Source organism: Leptinotarsa decemlineata, unplaced genomic scaffold (assembly GCF_025532065.1).
Source record: "Leptinotarsa decemlineata unplaced genomic scaffold, Ldec_3_MD MMD2_tig00026282_RagTag_RagTag, whole genome shotgun sequence".
In the NCBI taxonomy this organism is placed as follows: domain Eukaryota; kingdom Metazoa; phylum Arthropoda; class Insecta; order Coleoptera; family Chrysomelidae; genus Leptinotarsa; species Leptinotarsa decemlineata.
This window is the reverse complement of record NW_027412668.1, coordinates 13,128,901-13,155,407: the sequence shown is the minus strand read 5'-3', so window position 1 is coordinate 13,155,407 and position 26,507 is coordinate 13,128,901. Positions and strand designations below refer to the sequence as shown.

Here is a 26,507-nt window from a genome sequence, read left to right as displayed (position 1 = left end):
GTCCCGAAGTGGTCACCTACAGTAATCCAGGTCGAGGATTTTAGGACCCTGGTGAAGACTGACCCATCACAAACGGTGTGTGGCAATGGTCAGCAACAGACGGACCGCGATCCATTTGCGGATCGCCAAAGGTCGAACCTCGGACCGCCAAATATTGTAATGTGTTGTATACCAAGTATTTATACCACCTCGACACGTGTTTTGATCACCAAGTGATCATCTTCAAGAAGAAGATCAAACTGGCTCAAGACCATCGGTGTAGTTTCTCACATTCATTTCAGACCTTGAGTTTTGTAATTCAGATTTGATTTGAAACCAAAATAATACATAGGCACTTGATTATTATCACGTGTGTTTTCCGGACCATTTTAAAATTTTCCCATAGTATCCGGAACTCACCTATAACTTCTTGCCGAACCCTGGTGTGTGGGATGGCTGAAGAACTGAGCGTCAGCTCCCATGCTATTTTTGATGGTTTAAAACGCATTGAAAAGGTGAAGAAGCTCAAAAAGTGGGTACCCCACGATTTGAATTATCGACAGAAATTTTCACGTTTCGAGATATGTTCTGCTTTACTTTTGCACAACCAAAACGATCCTTTTTTGAATTGGATCGTCACGTGTGGTGAAAAGTGAGTCCCTTACAACGGGAGATGTTCGGGAGAGTTGTTGAACATCGATAAGCCACTCAGACACTTCCCACCAAACGCGAACACCCACCAAAAATGGACCATGGTTAATGTCAGCGACTGGTATGATTTACTATAACTTTCTGCAACCGGGCATTACATTAAATAACTAATATGGTGCAAAAATTTCCGGTCTTCTCAGAACTGAAAAACTCTGGCACGTTGTTTTTATTTGTTGAATCGATCATCAGGAGAATCTCAATCTTGTATATATATGCATATAACAACAGTTATATGCATATATAATGTTCAGAAATAAATCGAAACATTTTTGGATCCATTAGAATTTGTTCATATTTCTAACATTCCTATTGATAATATAAAGTCAGTACCTTCGGACTCCTGTTTGGTTTTATACGTCTCCCACAACGTCCTCAAGTTCTCAGGAACAGGAACATTTGCCAATTCGAAAGCCTTTATAAGATCCCCCGCATACCTGGATTGTTCAGGGGTGATGAATGTATAAGCAAATCCCTTATTTCCTGCCCTTCCAGTTCTGCCACACCTGTGAACGTAATCTTCATAGTGGTTAGGGCAATCGTAATTGACAACTAAAATCAAATGTTTGACGTCCAATCCTCTAGCTGCTACAGAAGTTGCGATCAACAGCTTCACTTTCCCTGACTTGAAATCGATAATGGTAGAATCTCGATCAAACTGATCGATGCCTCCGTGTAAACTCAAGCAGTTATAGGCGGCCCTCATTAGTTCTTTGAGAAGTATGTCAGCATTCTCTTGTTTGTCTACAAATACAATGATGCTTCCTAATTCTTGGTATATACCTAATAACTCGAGGAGTTTCAAGAATTTATTGTCTTCCTCGATAATAACAACATTCTGCTCCACTTCTTTGCAGACTACTGATCTGCCACCTGCAAAGTAACAATAATAAATAAAAATATTGTTTTGTTTAACAAGTGAACTTGGTGAAAAAGTTTTTATAGATTATGCATGTGTATTAGTTTTATATTTATCAGTACTTTGACTCTATAAGAATAGTTTTTTCATGTTGGTTTTCTAAACAATTTTCAATTTTACCCCTAAGTCCGACACTGAAAATAAATGTCCTGTGGAAACGACTTTGAGTCTTTAAGGTCTATTCACACTTTTCAACCACTTCTCAGTTCCGTTCCATCAAACAGTCTCAGTTAAGTTAAAATGAATATTACTGGAGTCTTTTCCAAACCGTTAACAGTTGGGTGTTGGGAAAAAACTCCAGTAATATTCATTACTAACCTACATCAATGGTTCCAAACAGTGCATCACAAATAATATATCTTCGACTGACAGTCAGACTCAATTCAGTGTGCTTTCAGTCATAATTAAAATTTATTGTCAACAATACTTTCTTGATGTGATGGATGTGTGTTCACCTTGATTATAAAAAGCCCTTCGCCAATATCTTGCTTTCTCTTTTATAAGTATTACTGTTTGAAAAAAATTTGCTTTTCCGTTAACCAGCTGTTGCCCCTCTACAAACGACAATCCTCGAAAGTAGAAACTTGTGCGAAAGGATTAACAAGGTCTGACCGTTTAACGTGCGATTCCCGGCACATGTAAAATGAGGCGTTCAGCAAAATTTCGGAGAAAAGCACTACAAATAACAATCACTGGATAATTATCTACTGATATGTATGAATAGCCGTCACAAATGTTGACTGAATGAAACTGAGATGGAGCGGCAACATTACTGAGACGTAAATGACAAGTACGGATACGTTTTATGTACTGAAACTGTCCACAAAAATATATTTCTTCATATAAATAGAGTCTTGGAATTCTAAAAGTCCCCACTGCTTTTTGAATTGTACGTTAATCTAGTTTGCAGATCATAATCAGATTTAAAAAATTATGTGTCTCTATAACAAAAACAGTCGAATACTTGAGGTATCTTATTGAGATCAATGGTCTAAAATACTTGAAGAATACCTACAGATCATCTTAGAACCTAATTGCTTTCAGTTGAACAACTCTTTCTATAGACAACAAGGACACTCTAAAATTTGATATCTACAGGAAGAGTGCCAGAAACATGCCCACATTTGGATAATCACGAATGAAATATTATCTATAGCAAAGAAAAAAAGATAATCAATAAAAATCAATGAATACTATTTAGATAGATAGATAGAAATTTATATGTGCTTCTAATCATACAGATTTTGCACATGTCTACAATGTGGTTACATACTGAAATACATTCAAAAAAACATACAAATTACAATTAAAATAAATCAAACAAGACAGTACAGAATTCTATGAACTATGATCAAATTATCAAAATGAAGATAATCAAAATCATTTCAGTAACAACCCAGATCAGCATTAAGAATGTTATCAAATAAGTAATAACTTTCCTGTATAAATATATGTTTACATTTGGTTTTGAAATTATTATTATTATGAAAAGGGAGCTTATTATAAAACTCAGGTGCTTAATAATTTGTTATGAGAGCTATATTTCTTGTGTTATAATGGTGAATGTCACTATGCATTTTGTTTATTTCAAAGTAGACTTTCACATCTGCTTGAAAACTATGGCCATTTATTATTCTAATGGCCTTTCTTTGAAGGCCAAATATTTTGGAACAGTATGACGAATGTCACAAACAGGGATTACATATGTTGAATGGGGGTGTAAAAGGTTAAAATAGGCAATCATACAGGTTTCGTGATTTGCAACAGGCTGTAAATTTCTGAGAAGAATAAGATTTTTTGATATTTTGTTGGACAAGTATTGAATAAGTTCATCCCATAGTAATTTTTGATCTGAAAATAAACCTAAAAATTTTACAGCCTGCTAACGTTGAGTAAATATGTAGTTATTTGTCTTATTTGCATCAAGACATAGTTCATTTGCAATAAACCACTGTGATACTCTCAAATGCTCTTCGTGCATATTGAACTGAAGAATGTTTAAATACTTATTTCTATTGGCCAAGGTTGTATTGTCAACTTATAACACACAACTGGTTGAAGGAAGATTGGCTATTAGATCATTAATATATATAAAATGAAAAGGAGAGGCCTCATTAACGGCCCCTTTGGCACCCCCACGGTGACAGCACCTGCTTCAGAAAAAGTATTATTATAATAGACAATCTGAATTCTGTTTTTCAGGTAGGATATTAAAAATGGTTAAACTTGAAGAATTGAAACCATAGTGTTCTAGCTTGGTATAAAGAATGTCGTGGGAAATACAATCAAATGCTTTGCTGAGGTCGCAGAAAGTAATTCATTTATGAAAATGGACATATAACTGACAGATGCTCCTATCGTATAAAAATCAAATAGTATCTTTGGACCACCAAAACAATTACTCCCATTACAGGATCAAATCAAATCACATCAGAAGTCGTATACCAGAGAACAGCTGCTGGACTGAGTCATAGCCGATGAGATTGTCATAAACCGACCCAAACTTTATGCAGATCAATTTCTCCCACCAGCCATGACTCAATCCAGTAGCTGTATATAGACTTGAAATATGAAACTTTTATAACATTTTATCACCTTCATAGTTCTTGTGTAGTGAAAATTTCACATATTCATCAATATAACAGAAGATGCCAATGAATTTTGGGACAATGAATTTAGAAATATTCAAAATTGATTTTCTCACCCACTTGAACCTCGATAGGTTTCTGCAACAACTTTCTGGCTAACGCTTCCATCTGTCGAGGAAAAGTAGCACTGAACATCACCGTTTGTCGATCAGGCCTGACGGTATCGATAATTCTCATGACCTGTGGTTCAAATCCCATGTCAAACATTCTGTCTGCTTCATCAAGAACTATATATGTTACTCGCCTTGAATTTGTTACCTTTCCGCTGTTTGCTACCAGCATGTCTATCATCCTCCCTGGCGTACAGACAATTATTTCAGCACCTGAAAAAACATGACAAAAAACAGAGTATCAATCAATAGCTTAGTCAAAATTCTATTTTTTGTTTAATTTATACACGGGTCACTTTTTGAACTTTCTCAAAAAGTAGGAGAAAACTTTTGACTGTTCTATTATTATCCAATCCTCAAAACAGTTTTTCCACTCTGAAGTTTTGTTGGTATACGTTAACATTGTTAAGTTTATTATTTTTTTTTTAATTCTGTTGATCTATCTAATATAAACAAATTTTGTTTCTCAAGATAAATAAAAGGGTAGTTAAGTTGATATTTCTCCAAAACGTGATTTTTCAGAAGGTTTTAACAGTTTCTTATGGCAATGAAAATGTTTTCTCCATGCATACTTTCTTTGAATAGGGTAACAAAAAAAATTGTTAGTCAATACTACAGAATCCAAGTAATGAGTCATCTATTTGTTTTTTTTCTTTTAGATAATTAATTATTTGATGTGATGTGTGGTTTTTTGTTGGAAATTTTTGAAAAATAACTTGTTGACTCATCCGACAGCCCAAATCTCTTCGTATGGTGACCCACTTGCAGTGTGTAATTTCTTTTTTTTTTTCACAAACTTCCTTCTTCCACATACTCACTGTGAAAGAACTGTTGTTGAAGAATGTTTATAATACTAACGACTTCAAGACTTCAAGCCCTATATAACATGTTGATATTTTATTATACTCTTTTGAATTCTAAATTTGTTGTCACTTAAATATTCAAAATGTATTTTTTTCTCTTTAGTTTATTCAATACTGCAGTATTTAATATCAGTTTGCGGAGCAACATTAAATGCTCTACTCAACTCTGCTATAAAATGTATTGAATATTACTGGAGTTTTTTCTTGAAGATGATCAATTGGTGATCGAAACACGTGTTGAGGTGTTGAAAATGAGTATTTGGTGTTGGAAAAAAACTCCAGTAATATTCATTATTACACCAAAGGTTCCAAACAGTACATCATAAATATAAAATGTATTAGCAAATTGGAATATAAGGAATCAACTACTAGTTTATATAAACCAAAAATTATATTAGACATATCAATATTATACAAACTCAAGCTTTGTACCTTTATTCATCCGGCAAAAAACAAATTGAAACATTGCAACAAAGCATTAAAAAAATTTAAATGTTTTGAATATTAGATCAAATAGTGGGAAACGATCGATTTACTCTTATTGGAGTTATTTTAAATTATACAATAATTTGACAAATTCTTTGGAAACTGTCATTGAAAAATAATTCGAAAAGATTGAAAAAAATATCTTCTGTTACAAACTATTATGTTGCTATCAATATTTTATATATTTCATATATTTTTATTTAAGCAAATAAGTTAGATTTTCTTTTGTTCTTTTCTATATTCTTTCTTCTGTAGTATTACCATGTTTGTTGAGAAATAAATTATTATTGTTATTATTATTATTCAAATATTTTGAAAGACTAAAAGTGTATTTTTTATCTCAACACCTTTATTTTCCAAGTCAATCTTGTTAACATGCTTGCTCCGTGTTTTTTATGATAACTGATTGGTTGTTCTTTACCAATTTCCCAAGTTAAGTAGGCTTTGTCAACAAAATTGTTTTTATACAACAATAAGCATTTCCAATTGATTGAAAATACTCATTATAATCTGGAGCAATACTATAGTTAAACAAAGTGTAATCTGAAAGAGCAAACACGAGTACTCTCATTCATGTGAAAGCCCATGGCCGAACTCCGCGTTTTTTTACATTTGAAATGAATATTACTTGCAAATTTATGTAAACATGTGGTAAATGAAGTCATTTATTATTATTATATTATGATACATGTATGAATGTCTATTTATACATGTGATTACTTTCAATTTTTTATTTTAATACAAGCTTCATAAAAAAGATCGTATCTCGAACAATAAATTGACTGAAATTTTCATTTGCAAAAACCTAAAAGGTAACCCTTTTACTAGCTATTATTGACAATGCATGTATTTATATGGAATGTCCAGTAAATATATACTATAGCTACACCTCATTTCTCTTTTATAAATGCATCTTAATTGCAGTACAAATGTGTTTAGAATTATTATTAAACTCACATATATTTACTTAAAAAACAATCTCTGGATATCAGCACTGGGGCATTCTCAGGTTTTTTTTATAGAATTTGACTCAAGTTTACATTCTATGTTCACATACATTTAGGTTCAATTATCAATGAAATGTAAATCTATTTGCAAGTCAAAGATGGTCTAGGTAGTTTTTGGTTTAATGATAGTAACTACATTACCTCTCTTCAATTCTGCGATTTGTTCAGAAATGCCAGTTCCGCCATAAACACATACTGCATGTAAACCCAAACTTTTTGTGAACTTCTTGATGTCTTTTCCAATTTGCATACATAGTTCCCTTGTAGGTGTCATGATTATAGCTATTGGTCCATCTGTATCTTCAAGAGGAGGTTGATCCAAAATATGCCTGAACATTGGCAAAAGGAAAGCTAATGTCTTGCCGCTTCCAGTTTTTGCAATTCCTGTGAATTAATGGAACTTCGATCAGTTCTATGAAACTACTTCTGCTGTTCAGTTTTGCAAGAATAGAAATTTGGTGTCAAATCTGTATAATACAAGAAAAAGGTATTGTATTTGCCTGAATGGAATTTTTAAATATATCTCAGCAATTTTTTGAGGAAAAATGAAATTAAAACCTAGTGAGGTTGTGATCAGGTTGTAGTCATTCAATTTTTGACTTATATCTGAAGAATGAGATAAAAATTTCACATAAACTTACCTAGAAGGTCTCTTCCAGACATTATGGCAGGAATAGCCTGAGCTTGAATTGGAGTAGGTTTTTCATAACCAAGTTTTTTCAAAATGCTAAGTTCTTTCGTTGAAACACCACATTGTGCCCAAGTTTTTATAGGTTTAGGGCAACCTTTACCTGTAAAATATAGAGGTAGGTAGTAATCAAATCATATGTTATTGTGTCTTTATCCTATTTACAGTAAATAGATCGGATTAGCCAGGTGTAAAAAATATTATAATTAGTGTTGGGAAAGAAAGGTTTAGGCTTTTTACTTCTCCGTCTTTATACAAAAAAGGGGAATCTTCCAAAGAAAGGAAGAAAGTAATTAATTTTCAAATAAAACAAAAATGTGTAGATCATGCGAATTAAGGCAAACGCCACTCGCCAAAAAAACAATTGTAATTTGCTCATTCCAAAATATTTTCTTATTAAAGACTTTTTTATTTATAATGGAATGAAAGTATTCAATCACCTTCCATCACATCTAAAAGATGCATGTCATAACAGGAACTTCAGGGAAGTTTTGAAGGATTTTTTTGTGAGAGAAACTATTATAATTCATCAGAGTACTATCAAGATACTTTTAAATTCGACTTGTGTCCGACTCTCAATACATTTTATATAATCAGTATTGAAAATTTTTAGAATATATTCTTATTACATAGCTATTTTCGTAAAGTGTATGTAAATACAAACTGTTTTTTTAAGTTTTTCTGTCCTTTTTTGTTGTATATACATATGTTCAGTTACTACTTGAAGTTTTATTCAACACACTACCAATGTATATTATTTTATAGTTTCACCTGACTAAGTAGCGACGGCGAATGTGTAATTTTGTTTTTTAATTATTTTAACCAAGCTTTGTCAATAAGATGTCAATCTTCACACAATAAAGCATATTTTAGCTTTGACTTTCAGACACAAACTGGAAGAAAAATCCCTCTCAAAATAATTACTTTCATATAAACATTGTACAAACTGAATGGGTGAACGTGTTTTTTGTATAATTCAATGTTCATATGAAAGTTGTTGTTTCCAAAGTATTTTTTCTTTCCTGTAATTCAATGTTTATATGAAAGTAGTTGTTTCGAGAAGACTTTTTCTTCCAGTTTGTATCCAAAAGTTGATCTTTGCATGATCTACACATCTTTGTAAAGGGTTTATTTTGAAATTAATTGGTTTCTTTCTTTGTTTGTAACTTTCCCACATTTTTTATATAAAGATGGAGAAGTAAAAAGCCAAAACCTTTCCCAATAATTAAACTCTCCTAAAAATACATAACCTTCAATTTATATAAAATGAATATATTATTCATTTGAAATATATAGGTTGTCTGAAACAAAAATACTAACATCACAAGGTTAAAATGGAATGAGTTATATATTATAACTTCAGAGTACTTCTCAGAAAGAAAAAATTAAATGAGAAGTGTTGCTGTATTTAGTGGTACGTAATACGTAATATCAATAAACAAACACAAGTAACTGAGACTCCCAAAAAGTTATCTTCGAAGATAAACCTTTTTTACAATCTTCTAAACTGCTAAACATATTTCAATAAACCATAGTCCTATGCACTTATAGTTAACTATATAGTAAAATTAACTACAGTTAATAGTACTACTAGTACTATTATTTATAAGTATATTTATCAGTACTTATTATAATAATAATAATAATAGAATTTATTCATCAATCAAAGGTTATACAAGGCATTATACATACACATACATAACACTTATCAGACTAGTCAAGAAAGAAAAGAAGGTAATCTACAAATAAGTTGTTAATCGGAAACAAACCAGATAAATTGTACATACAATAGTCAGTCTTACAATTATGAGACATCACGAATTATAAAAGTCTTCAACATTATAAAATACTTTTTCAAGAAGAAAGTTTTTCAATTTATTTTTGAATAGAATGTCATTCAGATTCACATCTATCAAATCTCTTATTTTATTGAAACACTTGATACCAATATGCTTTGGTGAATTTTCACAGACTGATAACCTTGAATAGGGTTGTCGAAGTTTTTCTTTATTCCTAGTATTATACATATGAGTGTCTTCATTCCTCATTATTTCTTTTTGGTTACGTTTTATGTACATAATCAGTTCAAGAATATATAAACATGGAAGGGTTAGTATTTGGAGATTCTTGAATAAAGGTTTACATGTTGTGGTTGGATGAGCATGACAAATCGTTCTTATTATCCTTTTTTGAGATACAAATGCCCTTTCAAAGTGACAAGACGACCCCCAGAATATCACGCCATATTGTAGAGTAGACTGTACCATCCCAAAATAACATAGTCTCAAGATGTCTGCTGATACAGTATCTCGCAGATTTTTTATTATATAACATGTAGTGCTTAGTTTCGAACATACAGTATTTATGTGTGCTTCCCATGTTAGCTTACTATCCAAAGTAACACCTAAGAACTTGATGGTTTCCATGGATTGTATAGATTTACCAGATAAGGTTAAGTATAGGTCATAATTTGGATTCATGTTTTTTGGCAAGAACCGGACATAATTGGTTTTTTTTCCATTCAGGCTGAGGCCATTCTCAAAGCTATACCTTTCTATTTCATTAGATGCCTTGTTACTTAAATTTGTTAATTGATCAATGTTATTGTGTGACATCAGAATATTAGTGTCATCGGCATATAATATCATTTGATTTGCGAATTTACAGGTGTCTTCAATGTCACTCAGAAAAGCTACAAACAATAGTGGTCCCAGGATTGAACCCTGTGGAACCCCTGAATTTATTACTCTTGAATCTGACTTCACACCATTCACAACTGTCGTCTGGGTTCTGTTTGTTAAGTATGATGTTACCCATTGAAGCGGAACACCCCTGACTCCTAACCCTTCCAATTTCATGATTAACAAATGATGATCAATGGTATCGAAAGCCCGACTGAAGTCATAGAACAGTCCTAGAACATTATTTCTATCATTCATTGCACTGTAGATAAACTCTAGGCAATCAGAAATTGCCGAGCTGGTTGATTTGTGCTTACGGAAACCATTCTGATTTGCTGGGATGAGCTCAAAATATTCCAAGTACTTGGTCAATCTATCACAATAGGATGCTTCGAATAGTTTAGCGATTTGACTTTGTATGCATATAGCCCTATAGTTATGTATGTCACAAGCAGAGCCCTTATTTTTAAATACAGGTATACATTTTGATTCCTTAACATCTGGAAATGTTCCAGATGTGAAAGACTCATTTATTAAATATGATATGATATCTGCTACAAGAGTACAGACAGATTTGAGAATTTTCCCATTTATGTCATCTATGCCAGCAGACTGTTTAGCTGTTGTCTTATTTATAATGGATGTTACTTCTATGGGTGTCACTGGTGTTAGAAAAAAACTTTTGTGGAATCTGTTGATTTTTTTATCACCATTATTGGGTTTGTTGAAATTGTGAGAAGAGTCTATGAAAAAGTCATTGATGAAGTTACTTTTTATCATTGGATCAGTAATTGTCTGTTCTTGATTATCAACAATATTGACCTTATTTATCTGCTTGGTACAATTTTCCTCTTTAATAATTTTCCAGCTCTCTCTCATGATATTAGGTGAATTAAAAAGTCTGTCATCATTTTTTTGTTTTTTAAAATGTTTTACTCGGCATTTATACTCTTTTTTAAACTGTTTATATGCTGCAATGTAGTTCTTGTCTTGTGTTTGTTTTTTTACCCTTTCCATTTCACAAAGTTGAGCATGCATTTCCTTGATTTCAGGGGAATACCATTTTTTTGAGTTATTTTTCAATTTAGTTTTAGTTACGGGAAATGAAATGTTATAGTAGTAAATGAATGTTTTATAGAATATGGAAAACTTATCTTGAAAAGTATTAGCTGAGTATATTTCATTCCAGTCTTCAGTGGATATATGTTGTTGAAATGTGCTAATATTAGAGTCATTGAATATTCTTTTATAGATAGACTCTGTTTTGATTTCCTCATTCACTGCAATATTAAGAGTACAAAGCTGATATGTATGATCGGATAAAAAAGAGTGTAACACCCGTACATGACTTATTTCTGTATTCGAGAAGATATTGTCAATGCAAGTTGCAGAATGGCTAGTTATCCTTGTAGGCTCATTGATGTAATATTTTATGTTATACTCTTGTAGCAGATTCATCAATAACATTTTATTCACACTGTATTCGAGAAAGTTAATATTTATGTCACCACAGATAATAAATGTATCCTCTTTGTTATATATTTCATAGAGTAATTGTTCTATCTTGGTAATGAAGGTACCAAATTCACTATCTGGAGTTCTGTATATGCTAATAATATATATGAAATTATTTCTGTTTAGAAATTTGATACGTGTTAAACACGTTTCAAAGCTCTTCTCTACACTACCTTTATAAGTTATTGGTTCAAGGTTTACTTCTTCATTAGCAAATATACATACTCCCCCTCTTCGATGTTGTGTCCTAGCAAAATATGAGATGAGTTTGTAGTTTTTAATCACAGTTGTCTTCAGTTCATCTTCTGTGAGCCAGTGTTCATCGATACAAGCGATTTTCACATTATGTGTTGTCAGTAGTAGGTTAAGGTCATCACATTTTCCTGAAAGTCCCTGTATGTTGAAATGAACCATATTGAATGCATCATCACAGTTCAGTGGTGGTTGGGGGTATGATGATCTTGTTGTTGTATTTCTAAAAAAGACCTCGGTTGGTTTGTCTGTGCCTCCTCTTCTTTTGGTTGCCCATCTAGAAAGTGTTGCCCTAGCTTGAAATTGAATCTACTATAAATTATATTTCTGGGCCAAAAGTCAGGTGCGTAGATAAGTTCTTTTAGATGAGGATCTACTCCAATCATAAAAGACTGGTTATCCTTCCGTATGTTTTTTGTTTCTAGTTTTTTGACGTGCACATTTTCTGTCTTCGTTTTATCTTTAATATATTTCTCTATGTTATCCTCCTTAATGGTGTCTGGTACCCGTGATACAAATAGCCATATCTTTTTGCTTTTATTTTCGTGTTTCCCATAAAAATGTTCATTTCCATTACCACTTCCAATGTTATGCCCTCTTCTCCTTCTTGTTACTACTTGGTAATCATGCTGTGTTTCTTCTTCATCATTTTTTGTCAACATTATGATTTCGTTCATTTTTTGTTCTGTTTGAATTTGTAGTATTTTTGGTGCAATCTGATTCACTTTGAGAAATGAATCACCCTGTAATTGGGCATTCTCCGATTTCTGGCTGTTTATTACCTTTGACTCATTTATAAGGTTTTGCTTGGTATGTTTGGTTTTTTCAGCCTCACCTTTTTCTGATAGGCCTTTTTTTTGTGCTATTTGCCTGCCGTTTTTCTGTTCAGACTGAGTTTTGTGAGGATAATTGTAGCTATATTGTGACAAAATATTTTCTAGGAATGCGATTTTGTCATTCAATAATGAGATAACGATCTCTTTGTCCTTAATAATTGTTTCCTTATTCTGGATTACGTCTCTTAGAAGTTTATTTTCTTCTTTTAGGAATATTTCCTCAGTGTAGACTAGGTCACTTTGGTTTCTTTCTTTACCCTGGTTTTGATTTCCCACCACATGCTTGCAATCACCTTTTTTAGACTCATTAGCCTGCCTGAGACATGCAGGATGAAAAGTGTCTTCACATTTGATACACAATGCTTTGTTCACAACTTTTTTCTGACAATGTTTACATATAAATTCATTGTTTTCTTTAGAGTTTAATGACAGTGGACTTGCACCTGCCGCCATTTTTCATTTCATTTCATTTCATTTCAATTCATTTGGACAATGTGTTCTTTCACATAGTTAATAAAAGTTCTACCTGTTTGCTCTATATAAAAATTGAGACAAGATTTTCATATTAGTCTCAGAATTCCATAAAAAAATCCCTTTTATTATTTTATCATTGTCTGTTTTAATGAAATATTCAATGCTTCATTTGTTAGACAACTGAAAATCATTTCAGTAGATACACCTAAATATGAGTAGTTCTAGTAGTAGTAAACTGATTTTTTAAATGTCTTACAATAAATTGGTTTCAGAATTTTTTACAACACGCTAACCTTCATTAAACTCTACTTCATTGGAACTCATCTTCTGTACCCTATAATGCGTGTCAGGTTAAGTTAGATCTAGAGTAATTTATGTAGGACTGTGCATATGTAACTGGGACTAGTCTGTATAAGTCAGGATTAATTAATGAATATTTCGTTCAATGTTTTGTGACGGTATTCAGATCTATATTTTAATTTTCTAAAGTAAAAAAATTCCCGAAGCTAATTTGTAAAGAAAATAGAGGAAAAAATTTGCAATAATATGCAGAATCTTCAACAAGACTGAAATAAAATGTTGAGTTGGTTGGACATAAAATTTATCTATTGAAAACACTTTTTTCACACCACCACAAAAGTGCTGTCTCTCGACGCTTGTTTTGCTGGCCAAATTAGCATGGTACATAATATTTCCTTGGTTTTTAGCTGTAATTATTATTTAACACAGTAAAAGAAGGTCTGTCGCTGTTCTTTTTTCAAATTATAAACTTTCAAATGTGCCCAAAATCCTGTTATTCTGTCTCAAAATTACTATAATATTTTACAAACTTACTTCAAAACTCACTAACAAAATTCATTTTGATTTTCACTGTAAATGGTTTGCAAAGCCGTAAGACATGTTTCGCTTTACTGCTTCTTCAAGCAGGGTATGATTTAGAATTACAATCAAATCCTACTTGAAGAAGATATTGTTATGGTTCTGTAAACCTTTCATCGTAAAAATTAAAATAAATTTTATTAGTAAGTTTTGATATGAGTGTTCATTCTAACATATTTCCAGAAAAAATCCTAAAAAATAAAGATGAAAAACTTTTTTTTTAAATTTCAAAAGCATAAAAACTTGTTCACCTTTTACCCTGATTCCTTCCATTTCTTCCCTGTAGGCCTCTACTTCCTCGTGAGTCATCTTGGCAATTTCAGGCACTTCCACATAAAAATTTTTCCTAAAAGAATTGTAAATAATGGTATTGTGATCGATTTTTGCTAGTTCCTTTTTTTGTTTGTTAGCTAAACTGGCAGCTGTATCTTTCAAATCTTCCTGTTCTTCTTCAGATGAATATTCAAGTCCGTCCTGATTTTGTTCAATGAGTTCACCTTTGTTAGTATTTGTTTTAGCCTTGGCTACACCTGTTACAATGACTAGAGATCCTTTTTTTTCATTAGGTTCACCAGGTTTTTTCAGGTCTATTTTACTGATTTTTCGTACCTCTGCTTGAACCCCTGAAGAAAAAAATTAAAAAATATATTGATGAAAATATTTATAATAGTTTATATTTTGAAAGAAATATTGTGTTGAAGTATTAGCTGGTTAACGGAAAAACAGATTTTTGTCAAACATATTTAGTAAAGTTCATCAGAATGAAGAGTCAAACATATTGAAAGTTGATTCAAGTATTGAATGGTGAACCATCCACCACTAGCTGCATCCAGTTTGCAGGAAATGATGACATCTTACAAAAAAGTTGAAACTCTATTATAGTAAAGATCAAGGATTTTCATTTATCAGATCACTATGGACAAAGAATTGAATTCCCAACAAAAATACCACCAATAACTCCAATGTTCTGAATTCTTATTATTCAAGTTTCTCAGAGAAAAATATCTCAGATTTTAAAATACTACTTGGAAACGAGAACTGACAGAATGTTTACAAGGAAACATGTCCTAACGAAGCATATAATAGATTTCATGAAATCCTTCAATATTACATTGAGGTATCTTTTCCACTGAAACATACAAAAAAACAATGAAAGTCAACTCTAAATTAAAGCAGAATAATCAAAGATGCATTGAGCATAAGATAAATAATTCTCACATTAAATTAAAAACAGTGTGGCAAACTGTAAATAATATCCAGAAAAAAACCTATAAACCCAAAAATATTTCCATTTTTAGTGGAGAACGTAAGGTGTCATGTGTTGACATGGCTAACAATTTTAATGCTCATTTAACGAAAGCGGAAGAACAAAGAGAATATGATATGAATTTTATGGAAAATACAGTCGCACTTTGCCCAAACTCAATATTTCTCTACCCAATGAAGGAATATGAGGTCTTTGATTTAATAAATGAATTAAAGAATTATAATGCTAGTGGATATGATCAAGTCTCAAACAATCTTCTGAAAAAATGCATGGAAGAAATAGTCTACCCCCTGACCTATTTGATAAATCTTTCCATGGAACGGGGAATATTCCCTGAGAAATTAAAAGTTGCAATCGTTACCTCAATCTTTAAAAAAGGAGACTCAAATAGCTATGAGACCTATAGAGGGGTAAGTCTTCTCTTTAGTATATCCAAGGTATACCAAATGAATATTAAAAATCAGTTACTATCGTTTTTCCTCAAAATTGAATTACTGTCGACAAACCAGCAAGGTTTCATGCAAAATAAAAGCACGGAAACAGCTTTATATGATTTCATAGAACACGTAGTAACAGCCTTGGATAACAAACTGCAAATTTGTGGTTTGTTCATAGATTTTTCTAGAGCATTTGACTGTGTGGATCACTATGTACTAATCCTGAAAATGCATCGTTATGGGGTTCGTGGAGTTGCCCAAAATTGGATGATGTCATATCTAAAGAACAGGTCACAAACAGTGAGAATTCAAGGTGTTCAGTCAGTCCTTGACCTGCAAGCAAGGAGTTCCACAGGGTCTATACTCGGACCACTCCTTTTTCTTATTTATGCGAACGACTTGATACAATACCTAAATAGTCTTTCAAAGGTATATATAGTTGCATATGCAGACGATCCAAATGTTCTGGTCACTGATTGTAATACATTACCACTTGCAGAATCAACAGAATCCATATATGAGAAAATAATGAAATGGGCTGAAAAAATCATTTAGCACTAAATATCAGCAAAACAGCATTAGTCAAATTCACAATGCAGAACATCACCGAAACTCTCAAAATATATGAAGATAGCCAACTAGAGGTGACATCCAAACCAGAAACAAAAATTCTAGGTCTAATTCTAGATCATAAGCTGAATTGGGGTCCTCATATAGATTCACTATGTGATAAACTACGTAAGAACTGTTATGCACTGAGATTTACGTCGAATCATTGTGGAAGAGAGGTGCTCCTAAGTCTGTACTATGCAACTATTGGCTGTCACTTGCGCTATGGAATCTTGAATTGGGGTATGAGCTCCTCGGCTGAAAGAGTATTTATATTACAAAAGCGCACGATCAGAATAATTGCTAGGTTAGGATGGCGACACTCATGAAGAAGCTCATTCAAAGAGCTGGAAATACTCACAGTTGCTGGTCTGTACATATATGAGATGTGTCTCTACGTTCATAAGAATAAAGAAAAATTTAGCCAAACCAGCAAGACCACCCATACGCAACTAGAACTAGAGGGTTGTTGATAGCGAATCCTCACCGAACCTCCCTCTATCAAAAGAGTCACCTATACCTTGGACCCAAATTGTATAACAAGCTAGATGTTTCTATTAGGGACTCAGTGAACATCTGCATTTTCAAAAGACAATTGAAAAAATATCATATCGAAAGAAACTGCTACACCGTTGACGAGTTTTATTAGTTACTCTCGATAAAAAAACTGTTAATTACCTTCATATGTACAGTTTACCATCTATCGTGTTTTATTGTTTTATATTTATATAATTATATTTGTTTATAGTTATACATGGACGGTATGGTATGTAAATGTTTATTATAATGCTTTCATACTGTTCTATAAGTGAAATAAATATTATTATTACTGAAGATTCCAAACGACTATTCATAAATTTCAACAAAATAACATTTATTCATTTTCTACTGCAATATTTGAGAAACATCCTTATTTTGTTACATATATTCAGTATCATAACTATATATTCAATATATTTATAACTGATCTACCCATGGAGGTAAATAAAACAAGCTATCCAATTATTTATGCAGATGACACTAATTTAATCATCACTGGACACTCAAGGGGGAAATACAGGACAAAGCTGACAAATCTATCGAAAACATAACCCAATGGTGTGGTAATAATAACATATCTCTGAATATAGACAAGTCAATAGCTGTTTACTTTAATACAAAAAATGCCACTGTGAACCAGAGCATACTACTTAAAACTGAAGAAACATCATTATAAAACTCGACCTGTACAAAATTTTTAGGGGTCCACTTGGATCAAAAACTCACATGGAACGATCATGTTGAACATACATCCTCAAAACTGAGCTCATATTGCTTCATTATTAGAAACTTGCGTAACACAGTGTCAATGGAAGTACTGAAACTACTATATTTTGGCCTTATTCAGTCATGCCTGTCGTATGGTCTGATTTTCTGAGGAAAAGCCCATAATAGTGGTCAATTATTTATCACTCAAAAAAAATTATAAGGTGTATGCTGAATTTATCTAGCAAAACATCTTGTAAAAACCACTTTGTTGAGCTGGGTATTATGTCATTACCAAGCTTGTACATTTACTCAATAATTGTTCACATCATAAATAAACATAACTCTCTCAAAACAAGAAAGGATGTTCACAATCATAACACACGGCAGAAGGACACCATCAATTTATGTTTCTCTAGATTATCAATCGGACAGGAGAATCCCAATTATATAGGAATCAAATGCTACAATAAAATATGTGAAATTAAGAAATTTAGAGAACTCAGCACAAGTTTATTTAAAAATTATCTAAAAAAGTTTTTAGTACAGAAATGCTATTATTCAGTTCAGGAGTTTTTGAATGAAAATTTTGACTCGGACCACATGAAACAGTAGTCTTTTGATTCAAATTTTTAATAAATAATTCTAATTAGTATTGATAAACTTATATTTCATTTATTAATTTTCAAAGTGTGTACATGTTCCTATTTATTTATATTAATTTATTTTATTTTATGACCAAAAAGTGAAATTGTAATATTATTATAACCTACTTATTAGTGACGATTTCCATAATGTATGGTACTTGTATTGTAACATTCGGTGGAAAATAAATTGTCTTGTCTTGTCTATAATCATAAAATATCCCAGTATAAACAATATACCTTTCATAAATTCATCTAAAGGATCAGCTTCGTCTTCGATATTTTCTTCAATTTCTTTTTTAGGCTCAGGGGTACTAATATCAGGTTTCTCTTTCATTTCTTCATGTCCATTTCCTTCAGTTTCTTCTTTATCCTTCTCTCCCTCTTTTTCAGATTTATCAATCTTATCTTCGTCTTCAGAATCATCCTCTAGTGACCACTTTTTGAAGGTACCTTGAGATATTGTAGAATTTTGACTAGAGGCAGATTTTTGTGCCTCTTTTTTAGCAGCTTCTTGTTCCTTCTTTTTTCGTTCAGCTCTCCAACGTTCTATTCTTTCTCTTCTCTTCACCATTTCCAATTCCAGTTTTTTCTGTTCTTCTTCCTAGAATTTGTATAAATAGATATGTGACAATTTTTCTTATCGTCGTTATATCAGGTCTCGTATCCAATTTTTTCTATTGAACAGTAAAAAAATTGGGAAATCTCTGGAAAAAGGTAGAACCATTATGAAAAAAGTAGAACAGTTAAAATATTTTTTTGAAGAAGTTATCAACACAAAATACATAAAAATATACCCCTTTTAATTTAAACATAAAAGTAATAATAATAATAACCACAATAAGTAGTCTTCTGCTTTGAGCTAGACTCTGAGTAGTCTAGAACTATCTTTTTTTTTTCAAATTATTTCTGTTTGCCTCTTTACTTGTACTGCATGGGCTTTTTTCATTCTAGTGTTCTTCTCAACAATCATTTTTTTATATGTGAGTTACAATTAATTTCATCTTATGTTTTCTATGGTTTTTTATCTTTTTGAATTGTTTCCTTCGCTTCCCTTGATTTCTGGTTGAACTTTTTCCTTAATATTCATTGCTTCCTGCTTCCTCCTTCTTCGCATCTTCTTCATCTACTCTTTTTTTTTCTTTTCAGCTTCCATTCTTTTTTCTTGTGCCACCATAACAAGGAAATATTTATAGGTGGTACTCCACTTTTTTAGAAAGTCTCTAGTGATGGGCACCCTACATTTATCAAATTGTAGGACACGCCACTCATCTCGAATATCAACACTGAGTGGAAAATCTACTATATTGATCACAACTAAGTCTTTGGCAAACTTTAAAGCCTAAGTAAAGCCAATAGTAAGTTTATCTTAATCGATGAATGTAAACCTTTTAAGAACTTGAAGATTCTCTGTATCTTACATTTTGTTCCTTCAGTAGTTTGTGTAAGAAATATTTACTTATGTTTCACCTTGCCCAGAGCTGGACTCAATGTCAACCATCTACATCATCATAGTCAGGAAAAAGTGTTTTACACCAGAAGTTGGAAATTCTACTCATCAATATTATATTGTAGTTAGGACGAATGTATATTCGTAAGTTGTTAGGTCAACTTTGTTTTCATTAACTGGCAGTTTCTGGTGAAAGAGGTCGTTTTCCTCTTACCCACTAATAAGTAGAAAAAATAGAAGGAATACGAGTCCTGTTATGTATATATTTTGATACCTTGTCCAAATTAGTTGGATCAAATGACAGCCCCGAATCATCTGGTTTTGGTTTCTCCTTTGATCTTGACCTGGATCTTCTCCTGCTGGACTTTCCAACACCTCCACGTCTTTCTTTGCCATCACCTCTGCAAAATTATAATTGTAGAATAGGAAAACAATGCAAATGCTCTGATTTTTCTAAATTATATATTATAAAAAGTGTCAGAGTCCAGACCAGAGTTTAGTTGTGCTACAGCCAATTTAGTAGATATCACACTAAAAAACCTAACAATTTACATACTTCTAGGCTATACCAAAGTATTTGATACTCAAGATTGGCAGATACTCCTTCTTATTTTAGACTGTATTAGTTCTCAGTAGTACTGCACTTGTGAGAAAATAATTTCAGAATTAGCGTTAGCATTTAATGACAAGAGTGGGGCAATTGAAAAAAATCAAACGTTCTGCAAGTTTTTATAGTTGTACCACACTTGCATATTGCAAATTTCAAACACATTAAAAAAAAAATTCTGGAATACCCTACTTCTAGAATGACAGGAAATTATCTGGGAAGAAGAACCTTCGTGAATGAATTTCATTTAGAACAGCATTCATATGATCATATATTTCTGAGTATTGAATTTTTTCAAGCTTTGGAAAATTGTAATATTGATTGTATAGATTTATTGCAGAAATAAATTTTCTGTAACTCAGTTCAACTCTCTATATCAGTGCACATTTTAGTTACACAGTTGTCGAACAAATATATAAAGAAAGTCGCCAACCCAAATATTCTATCAAAACGATATGTGTCGAGATTTTAATATATTCCTTGCATTAATTCAATAAATTCATGAGTATATTCCAAGATCAACAATTAATATGATAGTGTCATGAAAAAACTGAGTTTTTGCCTCACGTAAGTTTTGACTGTTGAGGGTTGTTTTTGATCATGTGATCAATGGAAAAACCCACTGTCAACCATGAAAAATGTCAGGAATCGTTCCGAACTCCATATAATAATATATGATTTTTATTATTAGTTGAAGTATTACTAATGTTTCATCAATATAGCATACCCTCTTCTATCCCTTTCAGAACGGTCCCTATCAGAACGATCTCTTTCGCGACTGTGGGACCTACGGTCTCGTTCTCTTCTATCTCGATCCTTTGAACGTGATCTACTTCTCCGCCTTGGTTCTCTAGACCGGCTCCTTCTGTACCTGCCAGGTTTAGATCTATCCTTACTTCTAGATCGGGATCGTCTTCTTTTCCGCTCCGGACTTCGGCTCCTGTCTCGGCTGAAATATTGATAAGAAAATATGATCATGTGAAATATATTTAATAATTTATTCAATGAATAATTACCCTCGCACCATATTATAGGGAGATCAAATATACAGAGCAAATGTGTGAGTTGTTTAAAACATAATAATTCATCCGACTCTCAAGTACTTAATTAAATACTATGAAGCCAAAAGTCAACAAAACCAGCAACACAACATAACGACATAACCATAAACTTTTTTCTTCTGGGAATCAGTTCTTCTTCTTTTCTGGTAGCTATTCTAGGGAAACACTGCCGCGAAAAACCGATTCAAAACTATAGGAAAACAGGAAACATGATAAAATGGCATTTTGTATTTGAATTCCTACAAATAAAAGATACGTTGTTATTTTACCAAAAATTAGGTCTCTCGTGGAAAAATCATTGTCGGAAATAATTATTTATTTGAAATATTAACGAAGACGTTCAAGATTGATCATGTGATATTTGAGTTAGGTATAATTCCAATATAAAAATTCATTAAACATAAATTGAACTGAAATCAAATTGAAAAATACATTAAATTCAAACTAGAAATGTATAAACATGCATCAAGAAATGAAATGATATAAAATAAACCTAATTAATGATGAGATATCCGCGAGTTCTCCTTTTTTATTTATTCACTCTGGTAAACATTTTTCAGTAGGTATTCATATTCCATCCACGCATGTCACTGTCTGAGTGATCATATTAGTTGATTCTGAAATACTAACTGAAATTATAAATGTGTGGTTGACACAACACTTATCTGTGACTCCGTTCATATATGTGATGCTTTTCATTTTCTGAAACCAGGTGTTGCCCATATTTACACTTTGCGGCACCTTACTAATGCGACCAAAAAGTCACAAGTATGTGTCCGCGGGCTGTCTTAGTTTTTTTATTATCATCAAACATGCACACGATTGTCACGAAGGTAACCACAGCTACAAATGTAGTCATATTAGTCAATTTCTATAAATGCTAGGTATTCTAACTAAAACTACAAATGTGTGTTCGACTCATCGTAGTATTTTTAGTAACCAGGTGTTCCCCATCTTTGCTCTTGACCGCACAGCGGTGATGAAATGCAGTCACATTGAATACACCCAATAACATGTTTCAGTTCTATATATCACCATTTTTAAATAATCTGAGTTGTCATCTTCTGCTATATTCGAGTCTGTTCAAATGATAAAGAATCCAACAGTTCTTACCCCAGTAAAGACCGAAAATTCAGCTCAAATGTGATACAGTACAGAAAATCTTCTCTTAAAAGTCACTTTCGTGAATGAAATTTGAGAATTTCACAAAAAACATCAAATAATGAAAGATGTACAGACAAATGCATTTTTAATTGTGATCATGTGGGAAATTGGAGTCGAAATTTTGAGTTTAAGGCCGCAATTGTGAGTTTAAAATCGAAATTACGAGATCAAAGTCGAAATTTCGAGTTTCAGAGTCGTGATTTCCAAGAAACAAATAATAAAATAGGTTGCCTTCGCGCTTCAGTATGTTTCTGTATTGATGTTGCTTTTGTAAAAGTATTCTGTAATCATACCGAATAAAATGCTTTCGAGAATTCAATTGTCTCCTTATTTATTTTACATCTAAACTACATAATAATCAAAATATTATTTGATCTGAGTCTCAATTTTATAATTTGGCGACTCATCCTATTGAATGTACTACCTTTTCACAATGAAAAATATTTCAGAATTTTCATGAAATACTTTATCAGATTTGGTGTGATAATTTATATCCAATTCATTCAAATCACCACTTCGGACTATTGTTTCCAGTAATAATACATTAATAATTAGAGAGATAATTTCAAAACAATTTTCAAAGGCAAAAGGAAACTGTCATGAAATTAGGATTTCATTTTGAGTATATTTTAAAGTATAAACCACAGAATTCCGTAACTATAGAAATACTGTGGAATAATTTGTAGCCAAGAATGATTTTATTAAGTAATTTCAACGAGGTTGAAATGACATGTCAATGATCCTCAAACATGTCAATGGCATGTTTGAGGATCTTATGAATATCTCAATATAATAGACATCCAGTTCTGATTACCAAAACATGAAAAGACCATGGAATTTTACTCTTTCGTACCTTACTGTTGATTGCATAGCAACCCAGAGTATTCTTAAAACAATCATTCTGTTTCATGTGGTGTGAAAAACCTCAGAGGAACAAAAAAATCCTCTGAGTGAAAAACACTTCAAATGTCAACTATTCTTCTTCTTAGATTTAAATTAATGGCCTCAGCAGATATCAACTATTTTAGGGCGTAATGAAGTTTCGAAGTGATTGCTACCTGGTTCTGACATCACACTTTAACTGTCGCTATCGAATCTTAGATGGCTTTCTCTCCCTTGTTTGTTTTCAGTGATATGCACATACCTTCGAATTTTGAATATAGACTATATAAAGCACATACTCTTACTTATTTGTTATTGGGTTGAATATGGTTTTAAAGTGGTTTAGGCTCCTGTTGTGAAGATTATTTTTCCAGGTGAGTTGAATTATGCTTAAAACTTTCATTTAATGTCCATCTACTTTTCCATTCAGAAACAAATGATCACGCTGATAAGTGTGGTGAACATGAAAATGAAGAATACAACTTGTTCGACTGATGACATATTCATTTTGTGGAAATTCATTTTGAATATAGGATAGATAAAATAAATTTTGTCTAATTTCTCCTGAGATTTTTATTTATTACGACCGGTTTCGGATTATTAAACCATTCACAAGTCAACTGACTCAGTTTGACAAACGTATCCTTAAATATACTGTAATATAGTCAATGCCATTTAGATAGGTTAATTAAACCTGTACCTGAAATAACAAAAATGTTCCCTGAATCATCAATACCTTATCTGAGACACCAAAAGAATAATTATTTAACTTGCATAACATATCAAAATTGCTGAGTATTGATCCATGTAAATACATTTTCATGTAAATATATAAAACAAAAAAATTCTACATACTTATGTGCAGTAAAAGAAGAGAGGTGAATTTGTTGGAAGTATTGGAAACAAATAAATTGATTAAAAACCCCAATTTCAAAACCATCAATGATCAACTAGAACTATACAACTCTTTCCCTTTGAGTTTGCTAATTTTGACAACTATTAGTACAGGATCCATTGGTATTGGTAGCAATCCATAAGCAGTGTTTTTGGGTCAATATTCAGTAATTTTGATATGTTATGGAAGTTGAATAATTTTTGTTTTAGTATCTCATATAGGGTATATGTATAGATAGATGATCCAGATAGGTAACAATTTTGTTATTTCAGGTACCTACAAGTTTAATTAGCCTACTACCTAAGTGACATTGACTATATTTTATATTTAAAAAAATTGGTGGATGTAGTCGTTACTACGTGGTAAGAGAACATCATGAAAAATGAGGAATAAAACTTTTCAATGTTTTTTTTATCAGTTGTATACAAGTAGTGAAGAAACATAGAAAGTTTTATCCCCCATTTTTCATGTACATTTAAGTATTTATTTGTCAAACTGCGACAGTTTAATTGAGAATGGTTTAATAAACCGAAACCGGTTGTAACAGATTGAAATCTTAGTAGGAATTAGACATACTTATTTAAAACTAGCGACCTGCCCCGGCAATGCTGATACTAAATATGCATATAAAAGCGTGCGATCGCTGCTAATCACAATGTATATAAGGGACTTCATTGGATAAGGATTAATGCTGTATTGCTTAAAATCGCTTTGTAAATAAGCCATTCAAAAAGTGAAGGATAAAAAAACGGCTATTGTGGGTTATTCCTAAGAAATAGACATACACCATCGCGGAATTTTTTGTAGGCCTTTTCAAGGTGTATAACATTGTAGTACATTTTTTGATCTATCTCGTAGGGTTCAGCCAGCGTTTGCAATATAATGTGTTTACATCACATTGGAAACCTCTAAAATTATCAGTGTTTATCTACTATATTATGCACATACATTATTATTTACATACAGTGTGTAAGAGTCAAATGGAATAAATTCATTATTTCGGTTACGGTACATATTTTAAGAAAATCCCGAAACACATCAAATTTAAATTATAATTTGACATACTTCAACGGAAAAATACTACTCCTACCTTCAACCCCCGTCGAATGATAGGTACAATCCCTAATTTTTTAAATGGGAAGTATTGGCGTGTAATATTTCGTTTGAAAGGTCTCTTCATTCTCTATTCAAAAATGTTATTGCTTTCAAGTTTATTGCAACAATTAAAATAAAATAAATTAAAATCATGTGGTTACCGAAATTCCATTAAATACACTTAAAACTTATTTCATGTTGAGGTATTGATAATAAAAAAGTAAGCAAAAACCATAGCAACGGAAAAACAGAATTATGTTTGTGTTTTTAAAATGGGCCGATCCCGGCGGTACTGCAATACCGGGCCAACCCTCGACGGAGGTGGAGCAAGCCCCTTACCCTCCATCAACTTCCAAAAATAAGTTTAATATACTGGCCCCGCATGCGGGGCGTATCAGATATTAAGCTGATAAGAACAGATACTACACTTTGATCTTAGCCAAGGGCCGAGAAGCGATAAGGAAAATAGTTAGTTCACCGAGTGTTATCGATTGAGACTGTGTAAGAATATGCAACGCATTGCGTTCAACAAATCACGCCATCTACCCATAACTTTTGTAGTTAACAGAGGTACTTTTAGTAGTCACACCTTTCAACGAACGGTGTGGTTAAGTGGAAGAGCAACTGAATGATGACTTGTCATCATGTAAATTGAACTTCGCCTTTTATCTTCATATAATAAATGAACTGTTCCTGATTAATTTGCTTTAAATGTATTAGAAAATAATAAAGACGATATTGATGTTGATGAATGGAACAAGAATTGTTTCCGAATTGAGCGCTCAGCGTCTTTGTGAATGGAATGCCGAAAAGTACATTGGATATCTATTTCATGAGGATCAAGTAAGACGGATATCTCATATTACCTGTTCACAGAACAATACAATGAATAGATTTATGTTTGTATTTTAAAAAAATGGGCCGATCCCGGCGGTACTGCAATACCGGGCCAACCCGTGACGGAGGTGGAGCAAGCCCCTTAAACCCTCCATCAACTTCCAAAAATAAGTTTAATATACTGGCCCCGCATGCGGGGCGTATCAGATATTAAGCTGATAAGAACAGATACTACACTTTGATCTTAGCCAAGGGCCGAGAAGCGATAA

General features: G+C 32.3%; 1 protein-coding gene and 2 non-coding genes across 3 annotated transcripts in view; all 3 read right to left on the bottom strand.

Moving 5' to 3' along the window:
- Positions 1 to 21,482, bottom strand: part of Prp5 (pre-mRNA processing factor 5) — a 58,912-nt gene extending 37,430 nt beyond the window's left edge. Inside the window, exons 1-9 of the mRNA XM_023166297.2 lie at positions 21,321 to 21,482; positions 21,032 to 21,253; positions 19,972 to 20,098; positions 18,488 to 18,851; positions 14,297 to 14,668; positions 7,362 to 7,511; positions 6,862 to 7,104; positions 4,311 to 4,577; positions 1,021 to 1,560 (exon numbers count right to left, since the gene is read on the bottom strand). Coding sequence (XP_023022065.1) covers positions 1,021 to 1,560; positions 4,311 to 4,577; positions 6,862 to 7,104; positions 7,362 to 7,511; positions 14,297 to 14,668; positions 18,488 to 18,851; positions 19,972 to 20,098; positions 21,032 to 21,253; positions 21,321 to 21,331 — 2,296 coding nt within the window. The 5' untranslated portion in view covers positions 21,332 to 21,482. The remainder of the gene's footprint in view (positions 1 to 1,020; positions 1,561 to 4,310; positions 4,578 to 6,861; positions 7,105 to 7,361; positions 7,512 to 14,296; positions 14,669 to 18,487; positions 18,852 to 19,971; positions 20,099 to 21,031; positions 21,254 to 21,320) is intronic.
- A 4,186-nt stretch (positions 21,483 to 25,668) lies between these two features.
- On the bottom strand, positions 25,669 to 25,859 carry LOC141484759 (U2 spliceosomal RNA). The gene has a single exon (XR_012466785.1). It is a non-coding gene; the product is annotated as a U2 spliceosomal RNA (small nuclear RNA).
- A 453-nt stretch (positions 25,860 to 26,312) lies between these two features.
- LOC111510391 (U2 spliceosomal RNA) lies at positions 26,313 to 26,505 on the bottom strand. The gene has a single exon (XR_002722775.2). It is a non-coding gene; the product is annotated as a U2 spliceosomal RNA (small nuclear RNA).
- Positions 26,506 to 26,507: the final 2 nt, after the last annotated feature.